This window comes from Lepisosteus oculatus, chromosome 6 (genome assembly GCF_040954835.1).
Source record: "Lepisosteus oculatus isolate fLepOcu1 chromosome 6, fLepOcu1.hap2, whole genome shotgun sequence".
NCBI lineage: Eukaryota > Metazoa > Chordata > Actinopteri > Semionotiformes > Lepisosteidae > Lepisosteus > Lepisosteus oculatus.
The window spans coordinates 3773997-3789709 of NC_090701.1; the positions used below are offsets into that span (position 1 = coordinate 3773997).

General features: G+C 37.3%; 1 protein-coding gene across 1 annotated transcript in view; it reads right to left on the reverse strand.

Moving 5' to 3' along the window:
* ofcc1 (orofacial cleft 1 candidate 1) overlaps positions 1–15713 on the reverse strand; it is a 106941-nt gene that overhangs the window by 43954 nt on the left and 47274 nt on the right. Inside the window, exons 14-15 of the mRNA XM_069190880.1 lie at positions 9466–9554; positions 7412–7551 (exon numbers count right to left, since the gene is read on the reverse strand). Coding sequence (XP_069046981.1) covers positions 7412–7551; positions 9466–9554 — 229 coding nt within the window. The remainder of the gene's footprint in view (positions 1–7411; positions 7552–9465; positions 9555–15713) is intronic.

Sequence of the window (15713 nt, forward strand, 5' to 3'; positions counted from 1 at the left end):
CCAGATTAGAGGTAGACACTTCTACCAGTCGAATGAATAGTGAAACAGCAACTGAACCCAGGGAACCATTAGTTTAGTGAGCACCATAGAATTCCAGATCACCACCAGAACAGAAAGGATTCTATTCTATTCTCACCCGCAGAATGGAAATGCTCACCTTGGTACAGAATCCTTAAACAGCCTGATTCCCATACAGTCCAACACTGTGACCAGTAACAATACTAATTATCATCAAAGCATTATTTATATCAAGTATCCCTAAGAGTTGTATTTTTAAATCACTCTCCTTCCCGACATTTGCACAGATCCTGTCCTGTTATCTGTGTGACCATGCATACTCACCTACAGTACACGTATGGTCTTGTATACAGTATATGCTGCCCTGCCAGTTGTTTCAAGAGCTAAATGTACAATGTTAAGCAGAGCCAAATACAAACAGACGCAGCCTTGTGCATCCTTCCAGATCTGACAGGGACACCCAAGCAGAAGGGAGACATCTACACCAGGGCTTTAGAAGTAGTGAGAGGAACTCAAACAAGGCATTTGCAATACGCTGTGGGAATCTGCATGCATGAGCTATTTTACAACACTGGTGTGAACAGGCTGGATCCATCCCTGGCCCCAAACACTGTGCTGAAACAGCCATAGTATGACGTCGCCTCAGTTTTTTGGGATTAATGTTAATAATCCACTGCGACATGTGGTTTCTTTTGAAGGCTCTGTGTTCGTAGGATCCTTGCCTACTGACCACTCAGCACTTAGTGGGGAAAGTGCAAAAATACCTCACTCTCTATGAATCACACTTCATGAGAAGTGACATAGGGAAGAACAAACTGCTTCATCAAAGCATCCAGCATAACCTTGTGGTGCTATACAGCCTGTACTACCAGGAAACAAGGGAATGAGACTGGTATCATCTGAAACTTGGAAAATAGGTCACTGTTCCCACTGACATTCCTGTAGATGTAAGAACGGCTTGAATGTGGCTTAACGTTGTGCCTAATTCGAGCTGCACGTCTGGCCAAACTGGTGGGCTTTTCCTTGCCTCATACACACAGTTGGGTACAGCATGTGGTCAAAATCAATGTATCCTTCAAAAGCCTAATTAATTCCAAACAAAGGGAAGAGGGAGAAGAAGGCATTTAGTCCTCTAAAGTCTAATTTATCATCACTACTCAGTGTAAAATCAATCTGTTGTGTTTGTATGGCATAAACAACGAGCAGTTTGACAGGAATGAAACCGAAACATATGTGAAGGTGTTTTATGAAAGCGCATGCGGGAATACATGATGAAAGGAAACATCTGCATTTGTTTCTATGTCAAACCACATGTGTGTTATAAAGGAACTTTTTAAATTTTATTAAAGAATAACATTATTGTCACCCTCACGGGCCCTTTCCTCACAGTATTCAGGGGTAGCAACAATAATAACACCAAGACCCCCATTTTTTCAACACCATCATCGTCGTTTCAGCTGGTCCAGGGCTCAGGCATGAAGAGAAATCCCCGGAATACATCTGACAGAAGTTAAATGAACCAGTGACGAATGAATAGTAGGTAAAAAGGCGAAATGACACAAGGCAAATCTCACTTCTAGCTAATACAATGAGACAATAGAAGCCATCAAAATGAATGAATGAATAGGATCCTTTGTTTTAAAACCCTTCATACTAACACTGTAATTTAAAACCAGGGAGCTGGCATGATTCTTACACAGCTAAAGGTTTCTGGTACATACCAGACATTTTGGCTTCTATCTTTTCTACTTGCTAACTCTACAAGAAAATTTGACAAAGAAAATAAACACATATGCCATAGAGTTCCAAGAGCAGCTGGAAAAAAATAAAAGTATTGACGAAAACAACTCCTCTGCTCTTCACACCTAGCGGGGACTCTTAATGGCACAGGAATCTACTTCTGATACAAACGTACTGTATAATGGAAACTAAGTTCACTTCATACATAAAGTTCATTTATGTATCAAGTGCACATTTATGTGCACTTGATAGCTTGTGAAGACTTTTGGCCAGTATGAAAGCTATAAGCCACCTGCAGCCATTTCCTGTCCTTTCCTTATTTGTCTAATTAAACCTCAACTTTGCTTCACAACATCCACCCATTTTCTAACTGCTTTTTCCAATCTGGGGTTGTTGGGGGAGGCAAAGCCTCTCCCAGCAAGCAACAGGTGCAAGGCAGGGTATACCCTGGACAGGACGCCAGTCCATCACAGGGGACACACACACGCTCACCCTGGACAGGACGCCAGTCCATCACAGGGCAGACACACACACTCACCCTGGACAGGACGCCAGTCCATCACAGGGCACACACACACACACACACACACACACACACACACCTTGAACAGGATGCCAGTTAATCACAGGGAGCACACACACAATCACCCAGGACAGGATGCCAGTCCATCACAGGGGACACACACACACTCACCCTGGAAAGGACACCAGTCCATCACAGGGCACACAGTACACAATTGACCAGGGTCAATTTTCCCATAAATTAATTGACCTACCAGCATGTGTTTGACTGTGGGAGGAAACCAGAGGTACCCCAGATCAAGAACTGAACCCAGGCTCTCAGAGCTGCAAGGCAGCAATGCTGAGCACTGTGCCGTACTGCCCAGCTTCAGACCATCAACCACATATTTGCACAGTCCCAGGAAGGGATGCTGGGTTTCCAGTGGCTCGAAGGAGGAAGTGTCTCACAAACAAAAAGACGCCACCAGGAGCCTGGCATTTTATGTTGTGATTGGAATGTGGGTTAGAGTTTGTAAGGTAAAAGAGGCAAAAAAAAATTAATCTTATATGCAGTGCTGTGGGTGTTACAGTACACACCAGCACTTCGCAGTAGATTAAAAAAGTTATTTTAAAAATGGTCTGTACATGACGTTATGAATTGGATGTGGAATTTTATATTTTAAAGAGCCTTGCCTCCTGAGGTTAACCTCACTGTTATATTGCTCACAATTTTCTCTTCCTTTTTCTTTTTATAACAAGAAAAGTCATAGACATAATTGGTGTGAGATTTAGGGGGTACATTTCAGTGTAATTAGAGTCTTGGTAATTGGGCTAATTAGATCTAATTGTTATGTGAAAGTGAGTTTGATTAAAGCAGGTTTCCCCAAAACGTAAAAAAAAAATCTTAAGGTCCACAAAATCAACAAAGAAACAAAGTTCTCTGAACAAAATAGAAAATAAAAATACAAAATAATAAGAAAAATGCCAGATCATTAACAAATGAGAATATATTATTGTCTAATGATCAGTACTTAAAGATCAAGACAAACGCTAGTTAAGAACCAGATAAGACCTATATAAAAAACTGAGTAACCTAGCCTTTTGACCTCCAAATCTAGGGTTTAATTTCCCTTTACTGTGCTTAACATTGAGCACGCTACTGTTCGTGAAAACACCCCTGGGCTGAAGGGGGAGGAGTCCATGGGGATTTAGAGAGTATTCGTTGGTTCTTCTATGTTAATATTCGAGCTCTATCTTCTGCCAGCTCTGACACTGTTACAAATGCCAACAGAAAACATTCTGTATAATGCTGACAGTTCATGATATATTCCACAGATACTCTGCACTGTTTGTAGGGCAAGTCCACAGATCTGTCTATTTTCCATGAGTCCGTATGGTAGACCGATAGAAACAAAATGAGAGAAAATAAAATGTCACAGATTAATTGGACGGATGGACAGACAAAACGTAACAAAGATTACAAATGAGAGAAACTCATTCAGTCCATCTAGCCTGTTTGGTTAGATGTACAATAGTTAGTTATAGTTATGTGCTGCCAGGATCTCATCCAGGCATTTCCTGAAAGCAGCCAGGATAGCTGTAACAACATGGCTGGGTAGCTTGTTCCAGATAAAGAATGGGTAAAGAAGTGCATCCTGTTCTGGGTTTCAATGCACTTCCCCATAATTTATATTTTCACAGTTGTTTCACTGTTCATTCTGAAGACAGCAGCTGGGTTTAATTTGATGATTATGCAACAAGATCAAGCTTGGAACATTTTACTGGTTTGGAGATTATTGATTTTTTTTTTTTATCGGTTGCCTTTCTTTAAGTTCTTATTATAAACTCCATCAAACATCCCAAATGGCACACATCCACCATCTATACCAAGTGGGCAAACTCATTGCCGAGGTTTTAAGAACATAACTTGAGAACATAAGAAACGCTAAAAGGCCAATTCATGTCCGTTTACTAGTCAGTAGCTAATTGACACAAGGAAAATTGGATACTACAAAATGTGCATTCTTTTATAATAACTATGGTCATATGGTCAAGTTATTTAAAACGGTCTCCTAACAGCTAAACTGTCCTTTCAACACAAAAAAAACTTTCAATTAAAAATCTAGACATACACTAAAGCAATATGAAGCCATATAAATTCACAGGTGAGTTCTGAGACACCAGGATATTGAAATGTTAATTCAGAAACAACCATCTTCACCATAGGAAACACAATGGGAAGACAAGATAACTGCAGAAAACAGCACCCTGCCAAGCTGACTTAATGGAGACAAAGATACTTAATTGAAACATAAAATCGATCAATTTTAATTGAATGCATTTGAAAGAGCATAAAAGCTGTGATGATCCATCCACCTGTATCTTGCTGCTGTAGTGATTGTCTTTAGAAACAGCTGCAGAGGTGCAATTTGTCTGCTCAGGTGGTAGATTACTCTTTGAATAATGATGGTTTGATAGCAACAAGTAGCCTGTAAGTCGTGCTCTACATACTGTATAAAACAAATTAACTCAGCTTCTTATCCTGTATCCTTTTTTAGTATTCTTCTGGTGGGCTGCCTTTTGTATGTATGAGGGTTTGTAATAGCCATGCTACATAATGACAAATGCTGCCTGTAAGAAATACATAGAAAGGTGTTATACCGGAAGGTAGTAATGAAAAAGCTGACATTGCACATGTGATATGTGTACCTTTAAAGTATTGGATTTCAATAGAAGTTGAAAGAAAAACAAACACTGAGATTTAAATTAGCTTTGGCGGCACTGTGCTATTGAAATAGACTGACAGATATCAGAAAAGCATGGCCTCTTCATGATGTGGACAGCAGCCTGCGACAAATTATCTTTGCAGAGTGATTCCACTTAACCTGCATGCTTTTATCAACACAGGTGTAAACTGCACAGGGAATCAACAGCAGACCTTACTGGAAACATGTTACCTCATTTTTTGTTTTATACTGAGGAGTTAACAAGTAAATCACAATGGAGACATGAGTGCTAATGTTTTCTACCAGTGAATTACAGCCTCTCATGACATAAATCTCTAACAAGCTAACTAGTTATCATTGCATTATTAATAAATTCGGTGACAAAACTGCTATGCTTCTGAAATGTTCGCAAATATGTTCACTCTGACCGTGATGGTTTTGCATATCTCCTGAGAAGACAGATTTCTTATATTTGTATTAAAATTTTAAAATTGAAGTTTGTTTCACCAAACGTGACAGGATAGACAAAAATGTATGCTGATATAAAAAACACTTCATGATACTGGCATTTTTTGTCATTTTATTTGGTTTCTTCAGGCAGACACTTAAACTCCAAACCATTAAGTCAACTGATCCTTTACACTGGTCCTCTTCCATCCTCCCATCGTCTTCATCCAATACATGGTCGCAGGGGAGCCGGAGCCTATCCCAGCATGCAACGGGCACAAGGCAGGGTACAGTACACCCTGGACTGGATGCCTGTCCATTTCAAATATGGACGGACACACACACACGGCCAACTTTCCCAGAAACCAATTATCCCACAAGTATGTTTTGGGACTCCACAGCGACAGCAACCCAGGTGTGGAACTGCACCCAGGGCCCCAGCACTGAGACCGCAATACCTACCACTGCATCACAGTGCCACCCCTATTGGTCATTTTACTTTTTTGTCATTTGAATTTAAATCAAATAGAACTTTGATACAGTTAAAAGCGCAGCACTTCAGTCACCCTCTTTGATACTTAAATATGAGTCACAAGATAGTAAGATTTCAGACAATCCCAAGTATTATCAAATTATTCAATAAGAAAAACAAACATAATTTCCTGTTACTGTAGCTACTAATGACTAATTCCATTAGGAATAGCACTGATCTTTACTGTTTACTGCATCTGCCTTTATATACACAAATATGATTGCAATATGAATTAAAACTTTATACTGCTTTTTAATTGACAAAAGTCAGAGATGCATCTAAAATATCAAATTAGCTTATATATTTCATTCTGTGTGAGGCCAGGTTTTTTGCAATACTCTGGAACCACTTCTTAATTGTTTACCATGCAGATCAATGCTCATTTACAAGATGACGACAAGTGTCACATTTCTTTACATGATCCAAGAACCTCATTTTAAGTGACATTATCACACATATAGGATAAAGACCTACAGTATCTGTTTGTTAAAGCATTTTGTTTTTGGTGTATTTATTTTTTATTTTTGTTCTTTGAAGTTTAGAGAACCAAAACGATGTCCAGTCCAATATTATCCTATTTTTATAAGAAACCAAATACAGCCTACTCTATCACAGAAATCCTGTCTCATATAAAAACAACACACAGACATAAGAGAATGAATTAAAACAATTAAACAACAGTGATAACAATGCAAATGTATGCTTTATCAAGCTCAGTTGTATAAATTCAGTATTATTAAAGCACTCATTTTCAGCAAACCAATAGCAAATAGCGCTACATATGGATTACTTGGTTCTAAGCATTGTACACAAAAATAATCTTCCTGCACTTTCTTTACATAGAACAAAATCATTACTGACTTGTTTTCTACCATCATTAAGTGAAGATTCTGAACAACTCTTCAAATTAGCAGTGCGTGCTGTTTAAATTATAGCTACCTGTGCACTTGAATTTATTACATTCCTCATGAGCCGTAATAACTCAGGACATCTAAGCATGGCCTTACAATAACAATAATAGACCCAGAATGGACCTAATTTTTCATGCTGCAGTTTGGCATTATGCAAGCATTTATAAAAAGAAGTGGGAACCAGGGCAAATATACACCAGGGAAAGCAAAGTGTCCAATCAATGTCCAACAAGCACCTAACTGTACTTGGCTGTACTACAAACAGAAGTTTTTTTTTGCTTTGGAGTCTTTCTATCATTACGACTTGGGGCCCACTACATACAGTACCAGCATCCTCCTAAAGGCCTCTAAAGTTAAAGGCTCACTCCTCAAAGAAAAGTTGGCCGTGCGAGACAGAGGCCATTTCAATATCACGGATTGCAAGAATATATCAGAATATGTGGGATTCAAGGTGCATTTCCAGTGTTAATGTATGAGGAGGCCTGTCTCAGAACCACAGAACAGTCGTGGTAAGAAGCCAGCCATCTGAGACTCACTGTAAAGAGAACCGGTACTCGTCCAGCTCGTCTGCGCAGAGGCAGGACTGCGCGGTCTCCTTTCCGCACAGAAGCGAGGACGCACTCCCTTCATGGCATGGACTGGGACTCTTACTCTTCCTCTTCTGAGCTGGTTTCTTCTGCAACATACAGCATTGTTACATATAAATACCCACACCTATCAGAAGCACCCCACTGACCCACACGCCCTTTTTAACCCGGCACCTGCAGAAAGAAACAAAGCAGAAACAAGAAGGAGCACCTGATTCTGGTGATATAATCAGAAAGCCAAGAGAGAGACAAACCATTTTGTCATTCCACAGCAGCACAGAATACATTCTGGATAACAGCCTTTTAAAAATCCTTTCCCTGCTGTAAAAATGTTGCGGCCTTGAAAGTTTTCTGTAGACAATGAGGGAGAAAAATATCTTTCGGGAACATTTTGTTTCTTTTGACAAGATGCTGTTCTTTGCATTAATTCGCACAGAGCTCTATAAACAAACCCCAAAATTTCCAAGGGACTAAAGGGTGCATTTTAAACATTTCACTGAAGTGTTGCAATTGCAATCTTATTTGTGAAGCAGCCAAAATGTTTGCATTCTCTTGTCCTGTCAAGTGTGGGATGCCCTAGGGAAAGCTTAAGTATTGTCCTCTAACTTGCAATGTGTTCTGTTGTAAAATATGGTAATGTGTTCCAGCATCAGAAATGCTCTCTCCAGCATCTTTCTTACTCCCTCTCTACACCTGTGAAATCCAATTCAGAACATCCAGCAAGGAAAACAAGTGAAATTTGATGTCATTTCATTTCGTATCTCCTGCTCTGTTAAACTCTTAAAACAACACACTTAAACATTGACATGACAATGAAGCTGGTGTGCAACAACCCCCCAAAGTCAAGCGGAATTCTTTATATTAATTTTAAGTACAAGAAACATTCAATTACAGTTTTAATAAAAAAGATAAGTTCCAAAAACTGGTAACAAATTAGTAACATATGCACAATTATCAGGTTAGATACAGAGATTGATAACCAAAAAAAATAGTGCAGTAGATTACTGGTGGAATCTGAAGACAACTGCAGCAAAATACAAATCATTCCATCTGCAGTGCATCTTAAATATTTAAAAATAAAAAAAACATTAGCATCACATCTTTTTTTTTTTTCCAGCAACATGGCAGCCTAAAGAAAATGCATTTTAATTGTTATTAACTCCTGTTTCATGGACTACTACTTGATATTTCTCATCCAGGCTCAGACAGGTTTGAGATCACTGCACTTAATCATCAGATGACTGGTTTAAACTCAGTGACATTTGACAAAGAAAGCTGCATTCTTGAGAGGTGTGCTGTTTGGTTGATGCACATAGCTTGAGGGCAGTGAAAGGTATGCACTTCAACACAAATGCAAACACACACATATAAATACATATGTAAATACATTTGTATAAATATATATGCTAGGCAAAAATGTATTTTAACAGGATGAATAATTTCTCTGAAGCGAAATTCTAAAGTTCTAAAGCGAAAAGCCAAATTACACTTTAAATCTATATTCAATGTATTTATCTGTCCTTCCTACACAATCACATATGCAAACTTTTATTTTTGAAACAATCAATGCTTAGTGCATACATACATACTGTAGACACATATCTCAGAGACTTTTATTTTTGAAACAATCCTAAAAAAAGGCAGCTACGACGAAGGCACGCCACAGTGTTTGACAGCCAGAATTTGAAACAGCACTGCAAAATCAGCAAAGAATGTAATTCTGCAATTACCACTTCAAAGTGTGGCAGGTAACTTATGGGCTTTGATTAATTTAGTTTAAGTCCTCTGTAGCTCAGGAAAAGGCGTGTTCCGAGCAATAAAAAGGTTTGCTGGTATTGCTGATTTCACAGAATTTCAGCTGCTGCTGCTTGTCAAGCAGATCAAAACTGGCTTTGAAGACCGAAAATACCTGTTAGTGTGAAATGTACTTTGACAAATCTCAGATAATAACGGGGAGGTTCGCCTGTTTCGAAGGAGAAACACATCCAAAATCACGGCGTTACCTTGCCGTGCATTCCAGCCACTCTCCTCCCCAGGATGGGATTGCTCATCGGCTCTGCACTTTCAGGGTTGTCAGCTCGGGAATCTTCGCCTGCAAAGCAATTAAACATTTCTCAGATGTTTTTATTTCTGCAGCCTAAGCAACAACAAAGAGTACTGTATGTGCCGTGTTTTTTTTCTCCAAATGAGAACAATTTCTTAATCCATAAGGCAATTTCTGAGGACAAAACAGAACACAAAAACACAGTTTTTTTACTATTTTTTTTTACTAATAAACCTGTTAGCTGAAATGGTGACATTCTGCATTTTTAGAGGTAATCACATATTTCATGTACTGGTTTATAATAATCAAGGAATAACCGAGATGAATCCCAAGGTTCAAAATGTAATTAATCTTCATAACAAATGTTTAGTTAAATCGCAAATCTTTAAACCTAAACCTAACTATAGCAATAAAATAAACTGAATAAAAATTGAAAGCAAGCATATTAATAAAAATGGTAGCAGTGTAAACTGCACTAAACACTTTACATAAAGTATGATATTTACCAAGATGTAAATAATAACAATCTGCTTAGATCTTTTTTAGGTCCTTTTTCTGTTCTATTGGCAGTGCAAATGGAAAACATCATTCCTGTACAAATTATGTTTTTATTACAAAACATAAAACTAATGGAAATTTATTTGTGTCCTAAAAAAGACAATATGTTAATAATAAAAATATGTCACACTGACAGTTCATGCAGAAAATCAACAAAATCAAAATCAAACTCTTTTTTCAAGTATCATAAAAAGCTTCACAAAAGCAGAAAAACGTAGTGCTTTATTTTATAACTCCAAGCATAGAACACCAAGAGACATCTACTGTATGTAAGTCTTAGATTCCTCTGTCTTTACTATCCTCTAATAACTAAAGGAACTAAATGAAGTCAATCAATTACAATCAATTACTGTACAGTGTATTACAGTATTAGTTTATTACAGGAACCTGAATTCACACTGTCCTTAATTTTTGTCATCTAAATGTAATATATTCTTAATTTGAATCAAAACAGTAATATTTATTTTTGTAGGTTCAGAAATATATCTATTTTTAATAATCTGAGTACATTATGAGTATTTTAGGGTATTTAGGTTAATTTCCTCCTGTATTGAAATACAACTGAAATCAGATACAGTATTTGTTGCACTGTTGTTTCTCTGCAAGAATAAAGCCAGTAGTGTACACCCACATCAGAGTAAATACACTTCTTCCATATGTATGAAAAAACTAGCTCCAAAAAGGATATTTAATTTCTAATGAACAGGCAGCGGATTTTCTTAAAAAAACATTGAGTCTGAGAGTATCAGATTTTAAGATGTAATGAAACCTTCTGAGATTCATAACACCTACTGGTGCTTTATAGAATTGGAAGCAACTTGTTTTGTTTTCTTAGGAGAAACATTATTTAACTTATTCTAGTAAGTAAAGTTAGAATGCAATGCCTCTGTTGTGTTTAACAATAAAGAATCTAAATTTATCCTTTTTACTATACAAATTATTTGGTAATCTTGCTTCTTTGTTTATTTATCAATGTCTAAAATATATAAATTATATTTCTGTATGTACTTGTGTGTCGACTTATTGTGATAATCTAACTAGGCATCTATTGTAACTCGACTTCAAATAATCAAACCCATAAAAATGTTTGTAGCTCATAGTTGAAAAGTATAAAAGGTACAGCTTTGGTTTATTTCTCTCAAAGCAGAAATTCTACAGAAAGTCATAAGGCTAAAAAAATCATTTCAATTCAGTCAGTAATATGTAAAATAAAATGTACTTATATGCTGCAGTCTTAATCATTACAGTCTTCATTTACAGTTCATTTATATAAATACCAAATTTAAATTAAGACACTTATGCAGTGCTTTTTTATATTACAACATATCTCTACATAAAACTGTAGGCTTTTAAAAAGAACAAAAAAATCTCGCTCTATAATCGCTGCATATCTGTACTACTCATTTTCTGTTCACTAAATCCTTTTTACAGCCTTAACTGTGTAATGGCACTGCTATGTTATTGTTACTACTTTAATAGTAGGTGATAGTCAGTTGTGTTCTACTGTCTTACTACTTTGTAACAGTAACAAAGACATATACGCACAATAAACATGAGGAAATAGTGTCTCCTGAGAAAGTTCGAGCCACACACATCTCCACAAAATCTGAATAAAACCTTACGAGCAAAATCAGTCTAATGCACACAATTAGAAATGATGAAAAATCTAAAAAGAAATTGAATTTAGTTGTAATACATTTCCCATTCTTCCTTTCCTTGGAAAATTACTTCTGAAGTGTTTTTTTTCTTTTTTTCTGTAATTTAAATGTTAAGCCGCCAGATGTGTGTCTCATGCTTGAAGAGCTGAGGCTTTGCATTATTTAGCATATTAACATTCACAGAATTTAAAAAAGGGTTCCTTCATTGCCTGAAGGTTCTAATTAAGTAAACCTTAGCTTGATACATGTAAAAATTTCAGTATGAGAAACTTTTTTTCTCTGTTTCCTTTTCTTTGCAGCCAGTCACATCTATATAATAAATATGGAAACTTCCAAGATGATATAATTTTTTTCTTTTGCTTGAGGAATTAAATATATCTGTAATAATAACTTTTAAATAGAGGCTACATATCAGCAATACTTCTGAAGGCTAAAATCTACTTAATGGCAATACTGTTTAGCTTGCAGAATGCTGTCATTTTTTGGAGGGAACTGACATCAGATTTAATTTTAACGCAGCTGTAGTTTTTAATTAGTATTTCTGCTCGTAAACATTTTAAATGCCTACAGTTTAATATATTTGAATTTGAATGTGAAAAGCAATGTATTTATTAGAATCGCATTACCTTTATCTACATAAAATATCATTAGTGACATCAACAACTGCTCTTATAAAACCCATCACAATGCACTAAATTGTACTATATATGAAAATATATTATGTATGAAGAGATACATAGCTGTATAAAGCTGTGTGAAGAGACAGTTTTGAGCTTTAACACAATGCATGTTATACAGCCTGTGTTCAATACAGATGAATTGACATTCACTATGATTTGACTATATTCATAAACACATATGAGGAATTTAGTTATTCGTCCATAAATGCCAGAAAATGCCAAACCTCTCAACACCACCCAGCCAAAAACAAATGTGACTAAGTTATTTTCTCATATAAGCGAATCTCAGGCAGTGCAGAGGCTAATCAATGGCCCATGAAGTCTCTTATCTATCGTGGTTTAGAAAATGCAAATAATGAAGTATCACAGAAGTTGAGTGCTGAACATTATGCACATATATTGAATTCAATGCTCGGTGAAACATACTCGTGCACTGTTTTCCCGAATGTTATTCATTTGCTTTGTGAAAAGATAACTGTGGATGGTTTAAATAAAATGTTTGATTTAACTTTAAATGACTGAATAGTAAAAAAGAACGGAACAAAAGGAAGGGAATTTCTATTTTCCCAGCACCACAAACTGGTTAGTCACGTACTCTCGGAAAGCTTCAGCCAGGGGAAGTCCTTCAGTGTCAGGCCAGATTCAATCATTCCTGTTCACAGCATGACGTGGCAAGCCAGATATGTACTGAGCAGGCTGGCAATGCTTCGCATTCATCAGGCACTTTTAGCTGCGCCTTTTCTCCTCCTCACATGAAATTAGATTTTACACTTTTGGAAACAATCTTTAGGTCAAACAGCGGCACATCCACAATTCCTGTGCACCTCTGTACTAAGTGAACTGTAAAGGTAAAAGAACACTTTTTTTTTTGGTCACACACTTACCTGGGTGTTTTTTTTTACTTTCTCATATTGTCTCCTTTCTATTTGTGCAGTAAGCCATTGACATTTTTGATAAGCACATTAGCAAATAAAGTTATTCACCTTAACAAGTACAACGCATTTGTTTTACTAAGTTCATGGGACACTGACAGAATTAAAGGTAATGGATGTTAATTTCTTTAAATAGTATTACGTCACGTTCATATTCCACAGCTCATTCATAAAGACACCAGAGCCTGGTCCTAGACTACTTATCCAAAATGAATATTAGATAGTTCAAGATTAAAAATAACCAGAGACGACAGAACCACTGGTAGATGTTTTTAATACACTCCCTCCCCTTGGGAAGGATGACAACCTTTCAAGTACATTTGGTGGTTTCGTGTTCATGTTGCCTTCCTCTTATGAGCTTAGTCTTACAAAACCGATGAGTATTTGAGAAGAAATTATAGTAGTTAAAGATAATTACAGTCATTAGTTTAAGAAGCTTAACTATAGCGACGATTAAAAACATCAAATAGTAACATGCTACACCGTACAGGATCCGTGAAAACATTTAAATCCTATCCATGTTTCAGTTTTGCAATTTCACCTCCAATGCCATTTTTAAAAGCTCCATGCAATTTGTGATCAGGAAGCATCACTTAGTGTGGATCTAGCACCAGTCAGTGAATGTTCCTCCTCCAGCACTGAGTCCCAGGTGAGAGCTGTGGGCACTGTGCTGTCTCATAAGAACATAAGAAAAGACACCAATGTGTGGAGGCCAATCAACCCATCTAGCCCCGGTGGTAGTTAGTCTTTGAATGAGCCAAGCATGTCATCCAGCTGTTCTTGAAAGAAGCCAGGGTACAGTATCTGCTTCAGCAACAGCATGGCTGGTTACAGTCGCCCGTTCCACACTCCCACAACTCTTTGGTTAACTCTGTTGTAACTCCTCCTCGCCATCCAGTCAGCCACAGAGCCACAGAGAACAGTGTGGATGGCCGACGCCAAAAATGCACCCGAGTTATAATTCATGTCTTTCATTTTCACTAAATAGCATCCTTCTCCTCCTCACTTAATATTACTGTACACAGTGGGTCATCTTCCAGCTATTACACTGTGGAAAGTGTACCTCATCTCACTGAAGTGCTCACTCAGGCCGTTCTCAAGTATCCCGAAAGAAAGCCTACAGAAATCGGACTCTGAACATACACTTATCCAACACTGCAAGAAAGCAAACAACAAAAACAACAACAACAACACGTGTTTCTCTGCTCTGCCACGGATTCAATCCACATCTTCTACAGTATCTTCCCAACAACTTTGATCCACCAATGCTGATCGTCTGAGAAAAACTAAACCAAAACAAATTCAAAACAAACATTTGGCTAACGAACTCTTGGTATCCAAGTAGTCAATTGCATCAAATCTCCTCAGTTAATTGTACTATAAACATGCAATTCATGCCTACTTTCATTTAATAAGTGCACTTGCTACTGTACCTGATTAAGCCTGGTGAGTCCAATAAGCAGACAACAGTTGGCTAAAGCACACTTTTACAATGCACAATGACAATGAGCACAATGATATTCAAACGGAGTGAGATACTGGCTCTACAAAGCAGGATTTATTATTTCAGAGTGTCATCCTAATCTGTAATTTAGTGGACTAGAGTACTTTTCTCCAGAAGTTGCTTGTCTTATTATTTTATTCATTTCACAGTATTTATATAAACACACTGTGTAAAGGTCAGAGGAACCCCCATCTGACTGTGTAACATTAAGTAGGACAACAATAAACATTGATTTCAAGAGGATGAAATAGCACAGTCCTTATCCCCCTATGACTGTAATACTGTAACTCAACTCAACTTGAGCAGCTTTCACTAGTGTCGTCATAACTCCGGTCATGAGTCAATTCCTGGAAACCATTCTTTCTAAGGCTTTAACGATGGACCTAGCAAGGGAATAACAAATCCAGTCAGCAGTTTCCCTTGACCATCACTTGATCAGGTCTAATTGAAAGCTCTAAAGGCTCTAAAGCCTGCAGGAACCTGGAACTCAAGGACAGGAGTTGTCTGCCTCTGGCTCATATTGCCTTCTCAAGCAAACCCACTTGGATTGTTCCAGTTTTGGATAAGACCAGGAACAATGTGCATGTCTTGAGCTACAGTATGAATGCATATGTGTCATCTTTTTAACATTTTTATCAATAGATTATTTTTGGGTAAAAACTAGAAGCATGAAAATACAAGTATGCCATCTGAATTTAATACATTTCTCCCTCTGCCCCTTTATAAAATAATGTAATAAGAACTGACCCTTACATTGGTATGACAAACTCCAGCTTGAATATGAAACTGTGTTAGTGAAAGAGATATGTAAAAGGGAAAAGGGGCTTTCTGGATACCATACTTTGGCGCTGCTGAAGAACATAAATGTGCTTTAC